The sequence below is a fragment of the Ambystoma mexicanum genome, chromosome 6q (genome assembly GCF_040938575.1).
Source record: "Ambystoma mexicanum isolate Mex_15411 chromosome 6q, UKY_AmexF1_1, whole genome shotgun sequence".
In the NCBI taxonomy this organism is placed as follows: Eukaryota; Metazoa; Chordata; class Amphibia; order Caudata; family Ambystomatidae; genus Ambystoma; species Ambystoma mexicanum.
The window spans coordinates 396,339,091-396,359,310 of record NC_090937.1 but is presented as its reverse complement, the minus strand read 5'-3'; the positions used below and the strand labels follow the sequence as shown (position 1 = coordinate 396,359,310).

Sequence of the window (20,220 nt, the reverse complement as noted above, 5' to 3'; positions counted from 1 at the left end):
TAGTATTTGAAGGCTCCTGGAACACAGACTCTTTGCTCTACCTTCATCATTAAATTACCATTCGGTTTAGTACTTTGGTAAGAGCAGGGGAACTTTTCTGTAATCTTTATTTTCCTTTTTCTGTTCCATTCTTTAGCTAATATTGTTCTTAAATTCATCTACAGCTGGGCAAATTAGTACAAGCTTTCAACATTGGTAACCGGAAAGCAGGAATTATTCTGAACATTCCGGAGGGAAGGAGAACGTTTATCCACGCTCCCTAGCAGCTCAGCTCAGGGTTTTTTCCCCCTCGAGGGTTTCCCTGGAATTCCCTTCGGGGGGTAGCCTTTGTAGTGCTGACCGCGTAGGGGGTTCCAGGAGGATCCTTTATTTCATCAGGATCAGCGCAGCCCCCATCGTGCACCTGTCTTCATTAAGACAAGGTAGGAACTATTCCCAGACTGCCTCATTTGTTTGTTTGTTGTTGTTTATTAAGAAAGACCTTTTCAGGCTTTCTATAAGCTGGGTTGGTTTAGTAATTCACGGAGGTTGAAGTTACACCACCCCACAGTTCACCCCAAGTTGCCCAGTAATCCCTGACAGTAGCTGTGAGCAGAGGAGTGGCATCCAGCAGGAGACCCCCCTACTGAGGGACTCGTTCTCCACCAGCTGAGTCACTCCTGGATCCCTGATGTCTCTGCCCTTTGCTGTGCCCTCTCCCGGCGGTACGGAAGAAGCCTCAGATCCAGCGGCTTACTGAGGCAGGAGCCCTTCTCTGTTGAATCGGTTTTGGTTAGGCCCTCTTCTGCAGAACCCTCCCTAGACTACTTGCTACCTTTTCTGCCTCCACTGGGAGGAAATTTGCTGATTTCCACACCCCACCACAGAAAGAGACAGTGGCAGACCACCCCCTGGGTAGGGCATGGTTGCCCATCACCAGCAAATCCAACTCCAAGAGTCTTCTCAATGAAAGGATTGTCTGACTGGCCCTGATCCACAGCTACCAAGACTACCCCAAAACAGCCCTGCACAGGCTCAAAGCAACGCCAAATACACCACAAGGATCGTTTAGGTGTCACAGCAGCTCCAGATATGCTACAAACATTCGAATAAGCCATCACTTTTTTATGTTGTTTGTTACGCATATGGTGCATGTTAGGTTATTTTCTAGCTAGCTTCGCAACAGCAGCATTTTCTATGCATTCTGGGACGTGCACTCTAAGAACTTTGAAGTCTACGACAGCAATTACGGGAAAAGCTGGTGTACTCACTATAAGGCCTAGTCATTTGATGCTGGCAAAACAATACTAAAAGAAAGCGCAGCACCACGTGATCTGTGCAGCGTATTTCTTTCTTGGTGTCACTGTTACTGCTCATGTTCAATGTTTTGTTCTTACTGTGCCAATCAGCCTCTCTTTGCATTTAAGGGTAAATAGTGATTGCCCGTAGGTGTGGGCACCCATCAACATCCTACCTCCCCTACATCTATCCTTCGGCGCACCCCTGGGCTATCTTTAAGATCCGGAAAATTGGCACCTGGAAGAGACAGGTAAGTGGCATAGTCAAGGTCATCTGATGGTAACACATGGTTTTGCTTTTATGTGCGTGTGGATGGTACAGTGCCGCTCGCCAACCTATACGAGTCTCTACCCTCTTATGAGTGCCCGAGCCTCAATATCACTTTCCCAACAACATTTGCATTGTGTCCACTTGAAAAGGCAATAGTCCAACTTGCTAGATCCCTCAAATACAGGGTTCTTACACATATAGGTGACACAAAATCTAGGACACGCCTGAAAGACTTACCTCATCATCCAGAGCAGATTTATTTGATTTGTTTCCATCCTGTTGTTCTTTTTTCTTTTTCTGTTTGCTCTTCCGCTTACCCCCACACTCTATAAGATAGTAGTTAAAGATGTAAGGTTAGTGTGCTGGTCTTCATTCAAGGTCCTGGTGGCTAAAATATGGCATTCTCTCATGGCAGAAAAAAGAGAGTGCAAGAGATATGATCTGAGTAAATTATCCACATGTATTGGCTTTCAAACTGGTAATATACAATGAATTGTCCTTGGCATGATAGAGCAACAGGTAGGTGCAGAACACATATTGGCAGGGACCTTGCTAAACTAATATGAATGTTAATAAACCAAAGACTATGAAAATAAATGGGATTGAAGGCAAATAGATTCCAAAGTAAATTTCAACACGAAATAGCTCATGTGATTATCTAGGCATTGGGTTATGACATATCATGTGATTCTCTAGGTATTGGGTTCTGATTTCTCATGTAATTCTCTAGGTATTGGGTTCTGATATCTCAGGTGATTCTCTAGGTGTTGGGTTCTGATATCTCATGTGATTTACTAGGTATTGGGTTCTAATATCTCATGTGATTCTCTAGTTATTGGGTTCTGATATCTCATGTGATTCTCTAGGTATTGGGTTCTGATATCTCGTGTGATTCTCTTGGCATTTGGTTCTGATATCTCATGTGATTCTCTAGGTATTGGGTTCTGATATCTCAGGTGATTCTCTAGGTGTTGGGTTCTGATATCTCATGTGATTTACTAGGTATTGGGTTCTAATATCTCATGTGATTCTCTAGTTATTGGGTTCTGATATCTCATGTGATTCTCTAGGTATTGGGTTCTGATATCTCGTGTGATTCTCTTGGTATTTGGTTCTGATATCTCATGTGATTCTCTAGGTATTTGGTTCTGATATCTCATGTGATTCTCTAGTTAGTGGGTTCTGAGTTCTGATTGCACAAAGTTGTAAAGGTGTGTGAAATTCTCTTCCCAAATGCACTCAATGCATTGGCCACTTGATTGCCTTCAGACAGAGAATACCAACTCTTTTGTGCTTATTCGTTTTTCTCCTCCAATATACTTCAGTGCATAAACATAACTGCCTGTTGCAATGTTAGCATGATATAAGACACAACATTAAAATGCACTTAAATTGATAGTCAAAATATGGGCATTGTACTACATAGTCACTAGGCTAAATATGGGCACAAATCAATATTCCTACTATCTAAAAGTGGCACAGAGCACCCCATTACCCAATAAATCAATGCTATTTCTCAAACCTGACACTTGTTAATTTAGCATTTCAGCAATTAGTTATAAGACACATCTGGTGGGTCAGCAGAGTGATACAACAACATGGATATACTTCCTATCCAGAGTAATGTCTTTAGCGTAGAGGGTTTCAAGTGAACAGTTATTCCGTAAATCTCCCCTTGCCCTACCTTGGATCCAAACAATAGCCTACAAGTGACTATAGAGTATGCATTTGTCCAAAGGCCATACAGTCTATAGAAAAGCAAACACGGCCGTGCAACTCCCAATGAAGCAGAGAATCATGTTTTGGGCTACTCCACTACAAAATAGAATAGATGCGTTGCCCTCATAATGACAATAGATTTAGTCTCAACATAGATTTAAAAGTTCATCAGTCTAAAACTTTAAAAAATTGGATACAAAGAGGTTTACATTCATACATGTTTAAAAGAGTTGAAACCAAATGTATTTGGTTCTGCTTCATAGCTCATCTCGTGCCCACTTGAGATTCAGTAATCGCCATGGATACCTGTTTCCTAATAGAATCAGAACTACTGGTTTATAATGTTGTAGACGCCCATTGGGAGGCCGCTGGGTGTGTTACGAAACATCTGTATATGTTTAGAACATGGAATCTACTGCAGGAGTCTGTGACTTAAGAATCGTCAGTACTGCATGTCAGGAGCTAACTGTTTTCCTGTAAGGGCTTTCTGCCCCGAGTAGGATGAGGACATTACTAACCTGGTAACAGCATGCAGTGGCCCCTTTAGAGAAGAAGGTGGCAGTGTAGATCTGAGTCCCACTCTGGGTGTGGTGGCACAGCCAGAGGGGGACCTATGGTAGTAATGAGTGGTGGTATTTAAGAGAGAATCAGATAGTTTGCATGAGGTCAGAGGATGGAGTGAGCAGGTTGTAGAGAGGAATCCCAGACAGAGCCTGAGGTTCCTAGGACAGTGACGATGCACAACCACTGGCAGGGGGCCTCCTCTTTATGGAGTGCCATCGGACCCCTCACTGCCACAGATAGGAGGCATAGATCACCCTGCCTGGAGAGCCACCCAAGAGAGTGACTGTAGGGTATTCGTTCTGGCAGACCCTCTCTAAGGAATTGGGTGCCAATTGCAGTCAGGAAAGCAATGACCAGACTGAAGACCACCAGAAGCGAAATTGTGGCCCTACTAGGCCACATCCTACTCATTAGACTCTACCAGAAAGAAGGGATAGGAAGAATGGAAAGTAAAAGAAAAAAGTGAAGGAAGCTTACTGTAAATGTGTTGGCAAGGCCAGTTGCAGATAGAATCCCCACAGTGATGCATATGTATTTATTTATTTTTATTTTGTACATTTGTAGGAGCGTGCAAATCCCACAGGCATCTAGGCGCTAGTTACAAAGGATTGTGGGGAGGGGAGGTTACCAGGTAAAGTGGAAACAAGCTACATGAAAGTCATATATTAGTTGAATAGCAACGTTTTGAGGTGTTTCCTGAAGACATGGTACGAAGGTTCGTTTCTTAGGTAAGGAGGTAGTTCGCTCCAGAGTGCTGGGGCATGGGCAAGGAAGCTGGTTCCCCCTGCTCTTTTCTTGTTGTAGTGAGGAGTGAGCAGGCGTTGTTTGTAGGCGGACCTGGTGGGTTTGGAAGACAAGTGTTATTTGATGGTGTCTGTGAGGTATTGGGGAGCCTTATTGGCAATGCATTTGAAGGTGATAGAGAGTGTCTTGAATTGGATTCTGTCCTTGACTGAGAGCCAATGAGTTGATTTTCTGGCTTCCGAGATGTGGGCATGCTTTTCAATGTCTAGTGCTGACCATAGAGCATTGGTTTGGGTGGTTTGGAGTTTGTGAAGATTTATTTCTGAAGTTCAACATAACAAGACGTTGCAATAGTCCAATTTGGATCCTATGAGGGCTTGGGCAATTTCTAGACAATTCTGTTTTGAAAGGAATGGCTTGCTAGAGTTAATTAATTTGATTGTGTATCCTGAGGAGGCGGCAACGTGGTTCACCTGGCGGGTTATAGTTAGAGAGGAGTCGAGGAAGATCCCAAGGGTTTTGATGGACGTTGCTACTGAGATCTTGTGGCAGTCAATAGTGAAGGTATTGTAATCATGGTGTAATTTGGCCATGCTTGATGCTGGGCCAATGATGAGGAGCTTTGTTTTATCATCGTTGAGGTAAAGGTTGTGAGCTGCTATCCAGGCCTGGATGGTTTCTTAGATGGCATTGATGCGAAGTGTGTGTGTGGGGTAGTCTTCAGAGAGGGGTATGAGGATTTGTGTATCGTCCGCCTAGTTGGTATATGAGATACCACAGGCATCTAGGTGGTGAAAGCGAGGTTTGGTACATACGTTGTACAGGGTGGGTGATACACAAGAGCCTTGGTGGACACCACAGGAAGTGGCAGTGGGGAGGGCGGTGGCCTCACCTGCAAAGACACAGGTTGATCTGTTGGCTAGAAAGGATGCGATCCATTTGGAAGCATCTGGTGAGAAGTGTGCAGAGGTAGACAGAGCATTGCATAGGATGTCATGATCGACGAGGTCAAAGGCCACAGAGAGGTCAAGTAGTAAGAAAAGTGAGAGGGAGCCCTAGGCAATGACTACATCAAGTTGGTTTTTAAGGTCTAAGAGGGCCGTTTCGGTGCCATGTTTGGGGCGGAAGCCGGATTGTCTGGAGCCTAGGACATGGTGTGTTTCTAGGAAAGATTGGATTTGTAAATAGGCAACTCTGTACATAATTTTGAGCAAGAACGGGACTGTGGTAATTGGACGGTAGTTGGTAGGGGTAGCTGGGTCAAGGAATGGTTTTTTAGGAGTGGAGAGATCCAGGATTCTTTGAGTGAGCTTAGGACAGTACAGGAGGCAAAGGAGGTGTTGATGATGGTGAAAATAGGCAGGAGTAGGGGTTCTGCACACTCCTTGACTAAGGAGGCTTTACAGGTGTCACCCTTGCAGCGGGAAGGCTTGAGGACTTTGATGATGTTGGCAAGGGGGGTTGTATCCAGTGGTTGAAAATGAAAGGGCGGCATGCTGGGAGCAGCTTTGGGTGTGTGGAGGCTGAGCGGGGTTGAGGGGCCTGCGGAAGGATGGCTTGCTGTTTGAGTCTTATTTTATCGTCAAGTTTGGCGATTTTGGTCATGAGTGTGTTTTGGAAAAATTTGCACCAGGTGTCATCCTTGAGGATGAGGTGGGTGGGGAGTTGGGCGTCTCTAGTTCTTTGAGGATGGAGAAGAGCTTGCGGGAGCTGGAGGAGGCTTTGGAAATTCTCTCATTGTGGGATGCTGCTTTGGAGGCTATAATGGCTTGTTTACATTGAAGTGATGTGGTGGAGAGGTGGGTTTTGTTGGATGTGGTTGGTCCTTTGTGCCACCAAGCATCTGCTGCTCCTTTAGAGGCTCTAGTGGAGCTGAGGTCAGGGGAGAACCAGGAGTTAAGGTGTGTCCTGTTTTTGGCTTTCGTAGCGATGAGGGGAGCTACGTGGTTGATTGCTGTGCCTAACAGAGCGTTGTAGTGCTCCACTAGGGTAGAGGTAGCCAACGTATGGGGGACAGGGTGGTTGAGGAGGGGGGTGGGGGTCACAAGTGAGGTTTCAAGAGCAGCGGGACAGAATGGTGACAGGGGTGGCTAACTGTTTGGGCGGTGGTGCAGGGGTGGAGATGGGGAAGGTGATAGTTTGGTGGTCGGACCATGGGCAGGGGCCAGGGGGCAAGGGATGGGGCATTGATATTGCTGTTATGGTCCACAACCCAGTCCAGGATGCTGCCATGGGTATGGGTGGGCTGAAAGATGTGTTGGATGCAGCCTAAAGCTTGTAGTGAGTGGGCAAGGGTGGTTGCATCGTGGTCAGATGGATCATTGAATCCCAGATTGAAATCCCCTAGGAGTAGGAGTTCAGAGGAGGGCTTGAGTTTAGAGGAGATGAGCTGGGTGAAGTCATCTTCGAAGGACAAGATTGGGCCCGGAGGCCAGTAGAGGAGGTGGATGGTGGTTGAGGCGGTGTGTGAGCAGGTGACTGGCAGAGAGGAGTTCGCAGTTGGAGGGGCAGATGGAATGAATGGCATGCAGTGGGAGACAGTCCTTTAAAATAAGAGCAACTCCTCCTCCTTTTTTGAGTGGTGTGTCGCTTCGCAGCATAGCGTAGCCCTTGGGGATAGCTATCGACAGGATGGGGCCGGAAGATGGGGTGAGCCATGTTTTCGGTGAGTGCTAGGATGTCCAGGTTATGGTCTGAAATGAGGTCAAAGATTTTGTGCGCATGAGTTGGTAGGGGTCTAGTGTTGAGGAGGGCATAATGCAGATGGGTGGGTGAAAGGGTTGGAGGGGAGGTCTGAGATATATTGGGCGGGATGTATCCAGGGCTGGTGCGTAGGTTGAGAAAGTGGTTATGCCTTTCGTGTGTTGGGAGGACTGTTGAGGTCGGGAGGATGGGAGGAGCAGGAAGCTAGGTGAGCCATCCTCTCACTCTGGGTTTGTGGGTGAGTTGTCATGTGGGGTGTACTCATGGGCTGGTGTTAGGGGCATGTAGTGGCACGTGTGGCACATTCCATGAAGGAAGTTGGCTCATTGGTGGCTAAAGTGGTGAGGGCATGGAGGTGGGATAGCAGGAGGTAGGGCCATGGGCTGCGTGGAGGTGAGAGAGCATGAATGGAGGGAGAGACTTGTGGGGGTAGACTGCGTGGGTGGTATGGTGGTGGAGGATGCCCGACTCTGGGGGTTAGGTGGGGTGGCACGCTAAGGGGAATTGCAACGGATCTTGACTGTTGCAGAAGCCTTCATGGGGCAGGGAGTGGGCTTGGCATGGATGTTACTATTTCCTGGTGGGTGAAGGGGTGACTTCGGTCCTGTGTTGAGAAGGAATAGTAGTGTGGGGACGAAGGGAGTGACTGGTGGCAGTGGTTTGCTGGCCCGGTTAGAAGTACTGTTATTAGCGGACAGTAACAAAGCACAACAAGAGTAGTGTAGGTCTCGCAGTGCAGAGAGAAAGGGAGTGACTGGGTCAGTGGTAATCTGGTAGGGTGTGGAATGTGTGGCTGTGTAGAATATAGAGGGAGACCGGCGGTAATGGCCTTAGGCTGCTGCGGTCGGTGAGCTGGGTTGGGTGCAGGATGGTCTGATGGCGGGATGGTGGCTATGGGAAAGGGTGCTATGGGTATGGGTGGAAGTTGTCACAATAGGTGCGTGCATTTGGGCTGCATACATTAAGTGTTGTAGGGGTGGGAGCAAGGGGGTGGGTTTGGGCAATGGAGTAGTGGCATGAGACGGGTGCGCACAGTGTGTGATCAGATTGTTAGCCGTAACGTGCAAAAGCTGAGGTACGAATGGCTTACCTGTGAGGGTTAGACATGCTTTGGAGGTGGCAGCAATTCCGCTTCTCTGGCTGAGACCGGCAGAGACACCATTAGCTGGCCTTGAATTCAGGCCTTCAATGAGAGCCAACTGCGCCTCCTGGCTCGATGGTATGGGGTACACAGTCTTTGACTTGTGACTCCTTGCGCTAGTTCACCTCGCTTCCCACTGATCCACGTGCAACATGTTTTTCCTATCATCACTTGAGAGTACACCCCTTACCCCCCTAAATTTGGTGCATCCATTACGCCGGAACCCTGCTTCTCTAATTGTGCTGGAAATAAATAAAATTGCTTATAAAGATTTGAAGTATAGTGTAAGAATGAGGAATAGAGAAGGAGCAACAAACATAGGGGATGGTACATTATGATTTGCCAAAGGGCGAATGTCATAAAGCCTTTGTGTAAGACAGTTTAGACGTGAGAGCCTCCTTGGTTTGTTTCTCTGCTGATGCAAGCAACACTGCACTTTGTTACTTGCATTTGTCCCTGTCCCTCTAAAGAGGCAATATAGCACATATAGGATTGTCTAAGGCACTTGAAGAGTGAGATCCACTCTGGGCAGGCACTTAAGAGCAGAGAGGGAAGGAGGCACATAGAGAAATGGAGAAGGGCATTAACTCCCATCTCCAGCTTAACCTCACAAATAGACCCAAGAAATGAGGAAACCTGAATTGCAATAGATTGAGGGCCTAATTCATGGGATAATCTGTGCAGAATGTATGGACTTTGCGAGCCAAGCTGCATGCAAAATTCTATTTGTCGATTCATGGAATTAACTGCGCTGCACTTTTTGGTACTTTGCAGTGTGGGATGTTTTTACCCATGCATACAAGCCCTACCATAAAACTGTGCAGTACTGGCATGGAAAACATCCTGATGGTCAGAACTCCGCAGAGAGTGCACAGGGAAAACATGAAGAATAGGCTGCCACCCATTTTTGCCTATGTTGTGAGCACAGGAGGGCACTGCCTAAAACCACCATTGGGCTACACACACAGTAGCCTGAAACCATTGGTAATGGCAATGCTGATTGCCAAAAAATAGCAACTCAGAACTGTGGGGAATTCATTTTCTTAATCCCAAAAATGGTTGCATTACCAGTACTCGCCACTATCAGAAAGCCGGCGTTTTAAAACCACCAGACTTTTGTGTAAAACTAAACAAATGAAACAAAACCAGACCAAGGAAAGACTTGCTAAGAGGTGGATACAATGTAAAACTATATTCTGAAATGACTTGAAGGAAGTAATTATTTAATGTATATGTAAAAATTGTAAGTGATTTAAACTGGGAACAAAAAGTGACATTTAGCTGAAACCTGGCTTAATGAAACTGGATTCTGCCTGACAACTACCCCCGACAGGAGTTGAAACCTGCTCAGCCACTCTTCCCCTTGCCAAAAGGAGTTGTCACCTCTCTGATTAGATTAGGGGTGGAGTAGCTGGGGACTACAGGGAGTTGAACAAAGGCCTGTCCCGGACTCAGGCAAATGTTATATTGGGGGCGTCGTAAAATAGCTTCCTCTTGGGAGAAACTGGGGGGCAGCTGTGCCTCTGTGAACAAGCTGGCTTGGGGGAAGTGGCTAAACCAGTTATTCCACCCTGTGATGTGGGAAGCCACACCCCTTTTTGACCAGAGCATAATTTTAAAAAGATAGATAACTCATAGTGCGGACTTGTCAGAATTATATAAGTAATATCATTATTTTTGTGATTTTTCGGTGCACATTTTAAGAGGCGTTAGGACCCTGTGGTGTATTCTGGGGGGTTGCTAGCGGAAAATAGGGTCTCACTCCAAATGTATGCATGTTAAAAATCTGACACTTTATCATCTGTAACCCATATCCCTGGTGCACATTTGTGTAAAATCTGGAAAGGTTTAGAGGTCGTTATCTGGATGAAAAGGGGAGAATTCTGTCATCAGTGGACACGACATCGTACAAAGACAGGGATCGGATGGTTTGGTCCTACAGAAAATATGTTAACTGGACCTATAATATTAGAAAAATGGTACATAGATAAATGTGTATTTGGGTCAGAAATAGATTTGTGTGCAATCTGACAAGGGGAGGTTCCTCTGACCATAAAACCTACAGCATCACTCTGACTCACATTTCCTTCCCCCAATCAAGGGAGAGAGGAGGAATTGGCCAATGATAAGTGAGAGGGGCAGGTTTAGTTATGACCAACGCACACACCCACTTTCCAAAACACATATTAAGAGACTGCTGGGACAGTTAGGGAGATTCAATTCCATTTGCTGTGGAGCATGCTGACCGACGACTTCACATCCAGAGATCCAGACTTCAAATCCATAAATCTCCAGAACCTGTAGCAGAAATTAACTCCAGGATTTGTAGCAGAGAGGCCTGAATCCACCAGCTGAATCCTCTTCAGCAGGCCTCAAAACCAACCAAACTATTCAACAGCCGGGCGAGCTGTTTGAATTTTGCCAAGAATTTTTGCAAGAACCTGTGGCAGTACCCAGAAAGCAGTGTTAAATCCAGAATCCAGAGAGGCTAGACCAGCAGAGCAGAGCTGACCCAGATCGCTGTGAGCAGAACCGGTGCTTGATTGACCCGCCGAGCAGACAGAACCACAGCCGGACGTGTAGACCAGATCCGTGACGAGGCCTAGTTCAAATTTATATTGTGAGTACCTAGCAGAACTGTGTAGAACCAATCTCTTAGTTAAAATAATCTAATCCAAACTATTTTAACCTAAGTAGAACTGCATCCTAGAAATCGTGTCATCTGTCATTTTTAAAGCTGCACAACTGTCACCTGTCAATTCTGCAGCTGCAAGCTGTCACCTGTCATTTTGAGTTTACTTTAAATCCGAAAAACTACCTTTATTTAATCGTCCGTATCTCTGGAACCGTTTGGGCTAGGAACGGAATTCAACTTTCATCTGAAAGCTTAGAATCTAAGCTTTCCAACAAGCCTATAACCGACTTCCTACTCCTTATACGTTTTCCGCAATCATGATTTACGCACTCGCGAAATTTACCGCGATTTGCGATTTTGGCTCAATTTCTCCACTCAAAATAGCAGCTCCATTCTTTCTTTTGTTAAAATCCGTTGCAACTTGGTAATAACTCATAGAGCATTGCTAAAGTGAGCCTGAACTAATAACAACACGCATCTCCCACTCACCCTGAATCTCTAGAGGGAATTAAAATCAGTTGGCACATTTTCCCATCCATTGCCATCACATTTCAAAGCATTTTGGGCCTGTGTTTCAAACTCCTACCTGTTTCCTCTAAGCTTGCTGGGGGGGAACTGAATTTCGTATTGTATTTGATTGCATTCCTGAGAACTGTGTGCTCCTCTTTCCATCTCCTTCCATTTCTTACATTGCATAGGGGAGGGGGGTGAATTGCCAGAGAAAAAGTGATTATCTTATCTTTTGCTAAAATCATATCAATATTTCTGTACTGTATTTTATTCCTCATTGCTTTTCCCTTGAAATCATAAAAGTATTTTTGCTACTTTATCCATCCTATACTAACTCCTCATTGATTGTAAAGAAGTGTGCTAGTGCCAGATTACCCATTGTTGATCAACATCATATGTCTAAATGTACTATCAGATATTAATTTATTATAAAGTGTGATATATATATATATATATATATATATATATATATATATATATATTGTTTAAATTCTCAAATAAACCTTTTAATTTGCAAAACAAACCTACTTCTTGGCTCAGTGGGGTCAGGGGGATTCTAAGAGGGGGGTGTTATACAAGGGTGGTCATCCAGAGTACTGAACTAGACATAAAAATACATTAATAAGGGTTTTCCTCAGCATCCCAGACTAGGCATTGACTTGGCTGTAGTGTTGATTGAATATCGCTTACAGCAGGGATATCACACAGGCTCGGCATGACTCTGCAAGTGGCCGAGTGCCTTGCAGGAGACACCACACAGAGCATGGGCATGGCTTCCGCAGAGGACAGGGAAGGGGGCGGAACTCAGAAAATGAGGAAGAACAAGGGAAAATGCGAGTGTTATGGGGAATGGCCCACAGGGACTCCATCTCCTGCCCACTATTGCGCAGAACAATACGTATTCATGGATCCGACTGCGCAACCTCTTGGTGGGGAAACAGCCACGCAAAGCCCTCATACTATCCGGCACCCAAAGGCAGGCATACAAGCACTTGTGCATAGGATTCACTGTGCAGAGGTAAGATCGGGTGTCGGATTTAGGGGTGTGTTTATACAGCCAGGGTTCCAATCTAATTTAGGGGTGCGCAAATGCAGTCTAGCGGGGTTTGCACGCAGATCTTCCCAGTTTTACCTGAGTTATGAAGTATCATATGCATGTTGCCAGGGTACCGGTAACCGTTATGGGGGACCCCACGCACTATTTGGGTGCATCTATTCGTGCCTGGGGGAGCACACAAAGGTGGCTGCTCTGGCTGTTTTTGCTTTGCGTGGAGGCCTGTCAGCAGGGTTCCGGGCGTGACTTACGTACACGGTTACTTTGCGCAAACAATTCAATGAATACGCAGAGCGTGCATTTTTTATTCTACGCTCAGGCTCGCGCAGTGTCCTTTTCGGCATGCAGCCCTTGCGGGATGAATGCTCACTTTTCCATAAATCGAGCCCTGAGTGTTAACTTTAAATGTTAGTCTATGTGTCATGGCCTAACAAACTCGTTTTTAGGGCCAACGCTAAGGTCTAGATGCACTGGTAGTGGACAGGCATTGGTGAGCACTTATGTTGTGCACCGTGCAAAGCTACCGGTGCCTGGTCTGATGAGTGTCAAAGATGGACGGCTCACCTGATCCATGGTCCAAGACCTTCATTCATTCTCTGATATAGTGCACCGAGGGAAAAGAGAAGAAGCACTGAGAAGACAGCTTATCAAATGTCAGGTGCAGGACCAATGTGGTTTATCGGGCAAGACAATGAACACCTGTTGACATGGTTTATATTGGAAGACTTGTAGTCTTGCTTGGAAAGTTATGAAACAATAGGCCTAGGATCTAAGCCACTTCTCCCCTAGTAAGCACAAATGTATGACTTGTATAATCATCCTTCCCAACCTGATGCTTGATTTTTGTTAATTTCTTTGAATTATTATTAATTACGCATTTACGCACTGATGCCTGGAAAGAGCACCCATAGACAGTGGCCCTCCCAGAATATGGGGGAAAAGGGAAATGGAGAAAGGTAATGATAGTTCTGCTATTATTGATACTACTACAAGAAGAGGAGAAAGGATGTAAAAGTGGAAAATCAACAGGAGTAATCATACATTTATTCAGAGCACAAAATACAAGTGCCAACGGCACTTCAGCCCCTAGTAATCACTCTCTGTAAGCACAAAAAGCACAGCAGTCATATTCAGCTTAATAGTTTTGTTGGTAAAGAAAAAGTGGCCTATGCCCCTTCTCAGATGCATGCAGGGGTTGTACTTGCTCCACCCTCACAAAGAAGCCTAGTCAAAGATGGCAGATAAGACGACCCTCTGTTGTGTTGCATATCATGGAATTTGCTAACGACAACGTTTGCAAATTTGAGGGCCTTTGGGATAAGACGCCTGTTTTAGCAAGCGAGAGTTAATTTGATAGGTCCCATGTGGATTTACCTCCAGGGCCTGTGGCGGATCCAGTCTTGCAGCCTTTCCCAACTTTATGTGTTATTTTTCGGAGTAGACTTGTCTCCTCAGGGCGATCAGGTTTTACAAACTTTAGAGACCTGGGTGTGCTTTGTCAGTGTGTGCTAGTCCCATCAGTGTGGTATGGCTCTGCAATCTTCCACAAAATATGTTTTCAATTTGGGTCTGTAACTTCAGGCTGTTTGGGTTCTGCAACCTTTCACATATGCATGTGCACCCCAGAAATCCAAAGTTGAGTGGCATGTGATCCCCAAAAATCCCACCGTCACCTCAAGCCGTCACAGTCAGCAGTGGGAAGGTAGTCATGGCCTGCTTAATGAAAAAACAACTGAGATCTGCGAATAAGCATCTCTGAAAAGGAAAGGTCAGTGCAGCGCCATGGTGAGGCAGCAGCAATGCATGCAAGTAGAGTGGGGCAGAGGGAGTGCACAGCAGTGGCCTGACAGAGACTGAGCACCTGCAGATGTTTGGAGTGATGTTAGTGAAAATGTTGCTGCAGGTGGCCTTTAACCTAGTTATAGAGACAATATTTAGCTTTCATGCCATCCGAGAGTGTGCATCTGAATAATGTTTGTGATCAAGCCATAAGTGGAACTCAAAAAAATCCGAACTCAAAAAATATGCATACTGCAATGTCCCAGCGCCTGGTTTTATCAAGCCATTCATTGTTCAGACTGGCACATCAAATAAGGCAGCGTGTGTCCTAGCTCGGCTGAATAAGGAGGAGAAGAAGCACCCAATTGCATTCATCACCCACTACTTGGCTCGGAGGGTAGAAGCAGACTCTGTAGAGCAAGAGTCTGCCTTAAGGCACTTTCCCCTCGACCTCTGTGGGAGTACCTTCAATGTCTGCCATATACCCTCATGGCCATTTTCCTCAGTGGTCTAAATCTTTACAACGACTTCTCTAAAAAAATGCCAGCGTGTGAATTAAGCAGGTATCAATGGTATTGCTAGACTTCTTTTTTTGTACGCCCTCATATCTCTTTGACCCCTAGTTTCCCCCACCATCTAAACCTTTGCATCATGCCCACTGTGCTGAGGGAGAGTGACTGTGTTTTTTTTTTTTAAACATATTTTTATTATTTTCAACAAACAATAAACATCAACACACGTGTTCTCCCCAACATTCCTCCCACCTGTCTTCCCACCCCCCCGGAAGAGTTCGGGTCATCCGTGTATTCCTATTCGGGAACTCTCACGTGCTATATATGACCGATATTTTAATGTTGTGTGGACACCATTGTTCCATATAGTCTGATTTCAGGTATTCCAACACTGATCCCCATTCCCTCGTGAAGGATTTGTTCTGGACCTGGAGATGGTTCGTGATCTTTTCCATGGTCATTTGGGACCACACCTTTTGCAGCCAAGTGTAAGTCAGTGGTGGGTCTCGTTTCTTCCAATTTTGGGCTATTGTTGCCCATGCCACAATGACCAGGCCCATAAAGCTCCTCCATTGAGCTTTGTGAAGTTTCTTGGTATAGGGGTCTTTGAATCCGCACAACCACACCCTCGCCCCCATTTGGCCGGCCTCCGGGTATATTTTTGTCATTTCCGTTTGCACTTCCTTCCACAAGCTCTTCACTCCCTGACACTCCCACCAGATGTGCCTCCAGGTTCCTATGACCTGGCACCCCCTCCAACAATGGTTCGACGCATCCGGGTACATTGACCCAAGCCTCTCTGGGGTATAGTGCCATTGGGTAATTATTTTCAACCACATTTCTCTGGTTTGGACAGCCCTGGTGAGTTTGGGGATGCGTGCCCACAGTTCCTCCCATTGCTGCCTGGTGATTTCCTCCCCTAGTGTGGCCTCCCATCTTCTCATGTACGTCCATTTGATTTCCTCTTCTGGTGTGCAGATGAAGCTATACAGCGTAGACACCAGCTTTTTGTCACCTGGGTTGGTTATTAAATATGTCTCAAATGGTGTGAGGTCCCTTGTGGCCGCCTGGAAAACCTCTGGTGTACACAGCCAGTGCTTTAACTGTTCGTATTTATATCTGTCTGCTTCTGTTAACTTCCACATATCTTTACATTCCGCAAAAGTTCGTATTTCTTTGTCTTGGATCAGTTCCCCGATTTTCCTACATCCTGCTACTTCCCACTTCTCAAAGCCGCTGGGCTCTTGTCCTGGTGGGAACTGTGGATTCCTGCAGATAGGCGTGAAAGGAGCCAGTGGGGTGGTCATGATTCCCTTTCTGGTTTGGGCATCCCAGGCGTTCAGTGTAGTTCTCATGACTTCGCTTACTCGAAGGTTCAGGTGTCTGTGTTGTTTATTCTTCCACAGTAGGTCCTCTAGGGGGGTCCTAGCGACCGCCCTATCTTGCGTTACCCAGATTGTCTGTTGGGGTTGGTTCTCCCCCCTTCAGGACCCATAGTTGGGCAGCCTGATAATATTTCTTAAAATGGGGAAGGGACATTCCACCGGCCTTTATCGGTGCCGTAAGAACAGCTCTGGCAACCCTCGGGGGTTTCTTGTTCCACACAAATTGTGATATGGTTTTGGAGAGAGCTTCAAAAAAGGGGTCGGGGACTGAGACTGGGAGAGCGTGGAAATAGTAGAGTACCCTGGGGAGTATGTTCATCTTAACAGATTGGATTCTTCCCCACCAAGAGATCTTAAGCGGGCACCATCTTTCTAGATCCTTCTTGACTCTAGCCAATAGGGGGGTGTAATTACTCTTATACATCTTGTCCACCCTGTGTGTGTGTGTCACCCCCAGATATTTGATGCCCCCCTCTGCTATTTTTAGACTGAGCTGACCCGCCACTGCTTCAATTGATTCCTTGTTCCCGGCTAGGAGCATAATCTCTGATTTTTTCCTATTGATCTTCAGGCCTGAGATCCCCCCAAATTCCTCTAGTGTTTCTATGGTTCCTAGTAAAGACTTCCCGGGGTCCTCTAAGGCAAGCAGCATGTCATCCGCGTATGCTATGACTTTATGTTGCCTGCCCGCCATCTCTATTCCTCTCACCTCCTCGAGTTCCCTTATCTTGATTAGAAGGGGTTCCAAAAATATGGTGTATTGCAGAGCTGAGAGGGGGCAGCCCCGCTTCGTACCCCTTGGGATCCGCACCCTGTCAGTGACTTCTCCGTTTATGGCTATTCTTACCTCTGGGGAGTTGTAGTTAGCTCTTATCATATTTATAAACTGATCCCCGAACCCCATGTGCTTCAGTGTTTTGAAAAGGATAGACCACTCAATGCGGTCAAATGCCTTTTCAGCGTCCAAGGAGAGTAATAGTGCCGGTGTTTGGGTAATGCCTATTTATTCTATCAGATGGGTTACTCTTCTTAAGTTGTCATGTGTTTGCCTATCGGGGATGAAGCCTGATTGATCTGTGTTTATTAGGGTTGTGAGGAGAGGCGATAATCTGGCCGCCAGCACCTTCGTGTACATCTTTGCGTCTAGATTTATTAGGGCTATCGGGTGATATGAGGCCGGGAGAGTCGGGTCTTTACCCGTTTTGTGGAACACGAGGACTTTCGCTTCATTCATGGAAGGAGTTACGTTACCACTGTTTTTAAATGTATTAAGAAGCCTTGTCAGGACAGGGACTAATGTATCAGCATATTTTTTGTAAAACTGGGCCGTGAAGCCTTCCGGGCCAGGTGCCTTTGATGTTGGGAGGCTCTTTATTGCCTTATTAACCTCCTCTTCTGTAATCTTAGATTCCAGGGCCTGCTTGTCCTCATCTGCTATAGTCGGTATGGGGATGGATTGTAGAAACCTGTCTTGAAGCACTTCGTCAGGGTGCTCTGTTGCATACAACTCTTGATAGTAAGCTTTGAAAGCATCCCCTATCTCATTTGTGGTCGAATGTGGCTTTCCTTGTGCGTCTTTGATGTTCAGTATCGTCATTGTTTTCTGCTTTTCCCTGAGTTGTCTCGCTAGGAATTTGTCTGCCTTGTTGGCCCTGATGTAGTACCGTTGTTTTAAGTAGAGGAGTGTTTTCTCAGCTTTTTTGTTGTGGAGCATCTCTAATTGTCCCTGTACATGTTTCATTGCTTTCTTGAGGCTCCTTGTGGGATGTATTGTGAGCTCCCCTTGAATTTCTGCCAGTTTCTTCTTGAGCGTTCTTTCCCATTCCTGATGTTGTTTGTCTTTGGTGGCCTGTAGCCCTATTATATGTCCCCTAGTTACTGCCCTAAAGGCCTCCCATTCAGATCCCAGTGGGACTTCTCCGTTGTCATTTAACTCAAAGAATTCCTTAATTTTGTTCCTTAATTCCTCCCCCAGTACTTGGTCCGTTAAAATTTTGGGCGGCATTCTCCATCTCCAGAGGTCTCTCCCCCTTCCGGAGGTCTGAATATCTAACCATAGTGGGGCGTGATCTGATAGAGCTATTGATCCCTTTTCAAACCCCATGATCTTTCCAACCAATCCCACTGACACCCAGAAATAGTCAATCCTCGACATTGTGTTATGCACGTGTGAGTAGTACTCGAATCCGCTGTCTTGTCCTTTCAGTTCTCTCCAGGCATCCCGTAATGCCATTTGTTCCATCCTTTGTTTAAGTTGTTTGGATGGGGACTCATACCCCTGCGTTCCCCCCACACTCCTGTCCAGATTGGGTTGCCATGCCAAGTTCAGATCTCCACCCAGTATTATCTCCCCTTTTTCAAATTCCTCAAGTTTCCCCAGGGTGTCTCTAAGGAATCCATCTTGTCCCGTATTCGGGGAGTAGATTGCCACTAGGGTGAACCTATGACCATCTATTGATACATTAACAAAAGCAAACCTCCCTTCCTTGTCCACTCGAGTATCTGAGATGTTTGCCACCAGACCCACTTTTGCTGCAATCAGCACTCCTGCTCTTTTTTCTCCTGTGTTCGCCCGTGCCCAGATCGTATAGCCTCTGAGATGTAATTTCTTTCTGTCCGCAGACTTTATATGTGTCTCTTGGAGGAGGAGAATGTCCGCCTTTTCCCTTCTCACCAAAGCCTCCATATTTCTCCTTTCCACTGGTGAGTTCAGCCCCCTTACGTTTTGTGAATAGATTCTGATCATCCCCATCCCGTCTAATCTACTGCTTCTGCTCTCTTTCCCGCCTGTTGCAACCTCTTCCCTCTTCCGGAGATTCTCCCACCCAATCCCCCACCCAATCCCCCCCCAACTATAAACCAAACTTTAACTTCTATCCTGAGGAGGGCTGGGGCCCCTATGGATGCTTGGGCGTTCCGCCCCTCGCTCCCTGCCCTCTCATGACTCTGGATTAACTGTGCGGGGAGTCCTAAACCTCGTGCCATCCTCTGACCACCGCTGTGTCGTTCCCGGCTCCCCACCGGGCCACTGAATACATGGTGTTCCGAGGTTAACTAATTCTTTTTCCTCCTTATTGTCCCTCTGGCGGATGAGCCGTCATATCTTGCTGCGTCTCATTAAAGGACCCCTGAGGGATTACACCGCTTTCCCCCGTCCAGTTGATTTCTTCTTTTGTTGCACCTCTTCCCATCCTCTTGGTCTCTTGTGCTGAACCCATTTCGTCCTGTCAGGTCTCGTATCTGTTTCATCTATTTGCACGTCCATTATTTGGAGGCCTTCTTCACAGGTGGTCACTCTCTTCTGCTTGCCCTCCCACTCAAATAGTAAACCAAAGGGGAAAGTCCATTTATATCTGTAAAGGACCGGTGGGGGGTGTCTGTACTTCTGCTCTCTATATGGTAGAAGAGAGGCACAGAAGACCCCAGCCAAGATTCTCTATTACGGTAGCAATGGACGAGCAATCAAGGCCTAGCTTCTCAGGAGGTGATGCAGGCTGGTTCTTAAGTACATTGTAGTCCCCAAGCCCCCACAAAGGAATGTCCACACACTGTATTGGTTAGAACACAGTCTTTATATAATCAATATTCAAGGTTATGTACACTTATCATAATAACTCACTTTGTACTTAGGAAAATCAACAATGGCAAATATATACAATTCTAAAGTGGTACCACCCTTTGTATTAGATCTCATTAAAGTGCATCAACAATACTGTAACAATGTCACACAGATCAATAGAGTGAAACCAGCAATAGAGAGAGGAGAGAAAATAAGATGGTTGAGCAATAGCCAGAATACTGGCCCCTACCACTAGACACTGTGTGGAGATCCCCCCACCTGGGCAACCTGTAAAATAAAGATATAGCACAAGCCCAGTCCATATATTGTTCTGCAAGTCTTATTCCCTCCTATAATGTTTTTACCC

At 46.1% G+C, this 20,220-nt stretch overlaps 1 protein-coding gene across 3 annotated transcripts in view; it reads right to left on the bottom strand.

Annotated features, from left to right (window-relative positions):
- Nucleotides 1-20,220, bottom strand: part of CLGN (calmegin) — a 510,795-nt gene that overhangs the window by 112,064 nt on the left and 378,511 nt on the right. For all 3 annotated transcript variants that reach the window (XM_069630884.1, XM_069630885.1, XM_069630886.1), the window contains one exon: nucleotides 1,786-1,874. In XM_069630884.1, the coding sequence (XP_069486985.1) occupies nucleotides 1,786-1,874 (89 nt within the window). The remainder of the gene's footprint in view (nucleotides 1-1,785; nucleotides 1,875-20,220) is intronic.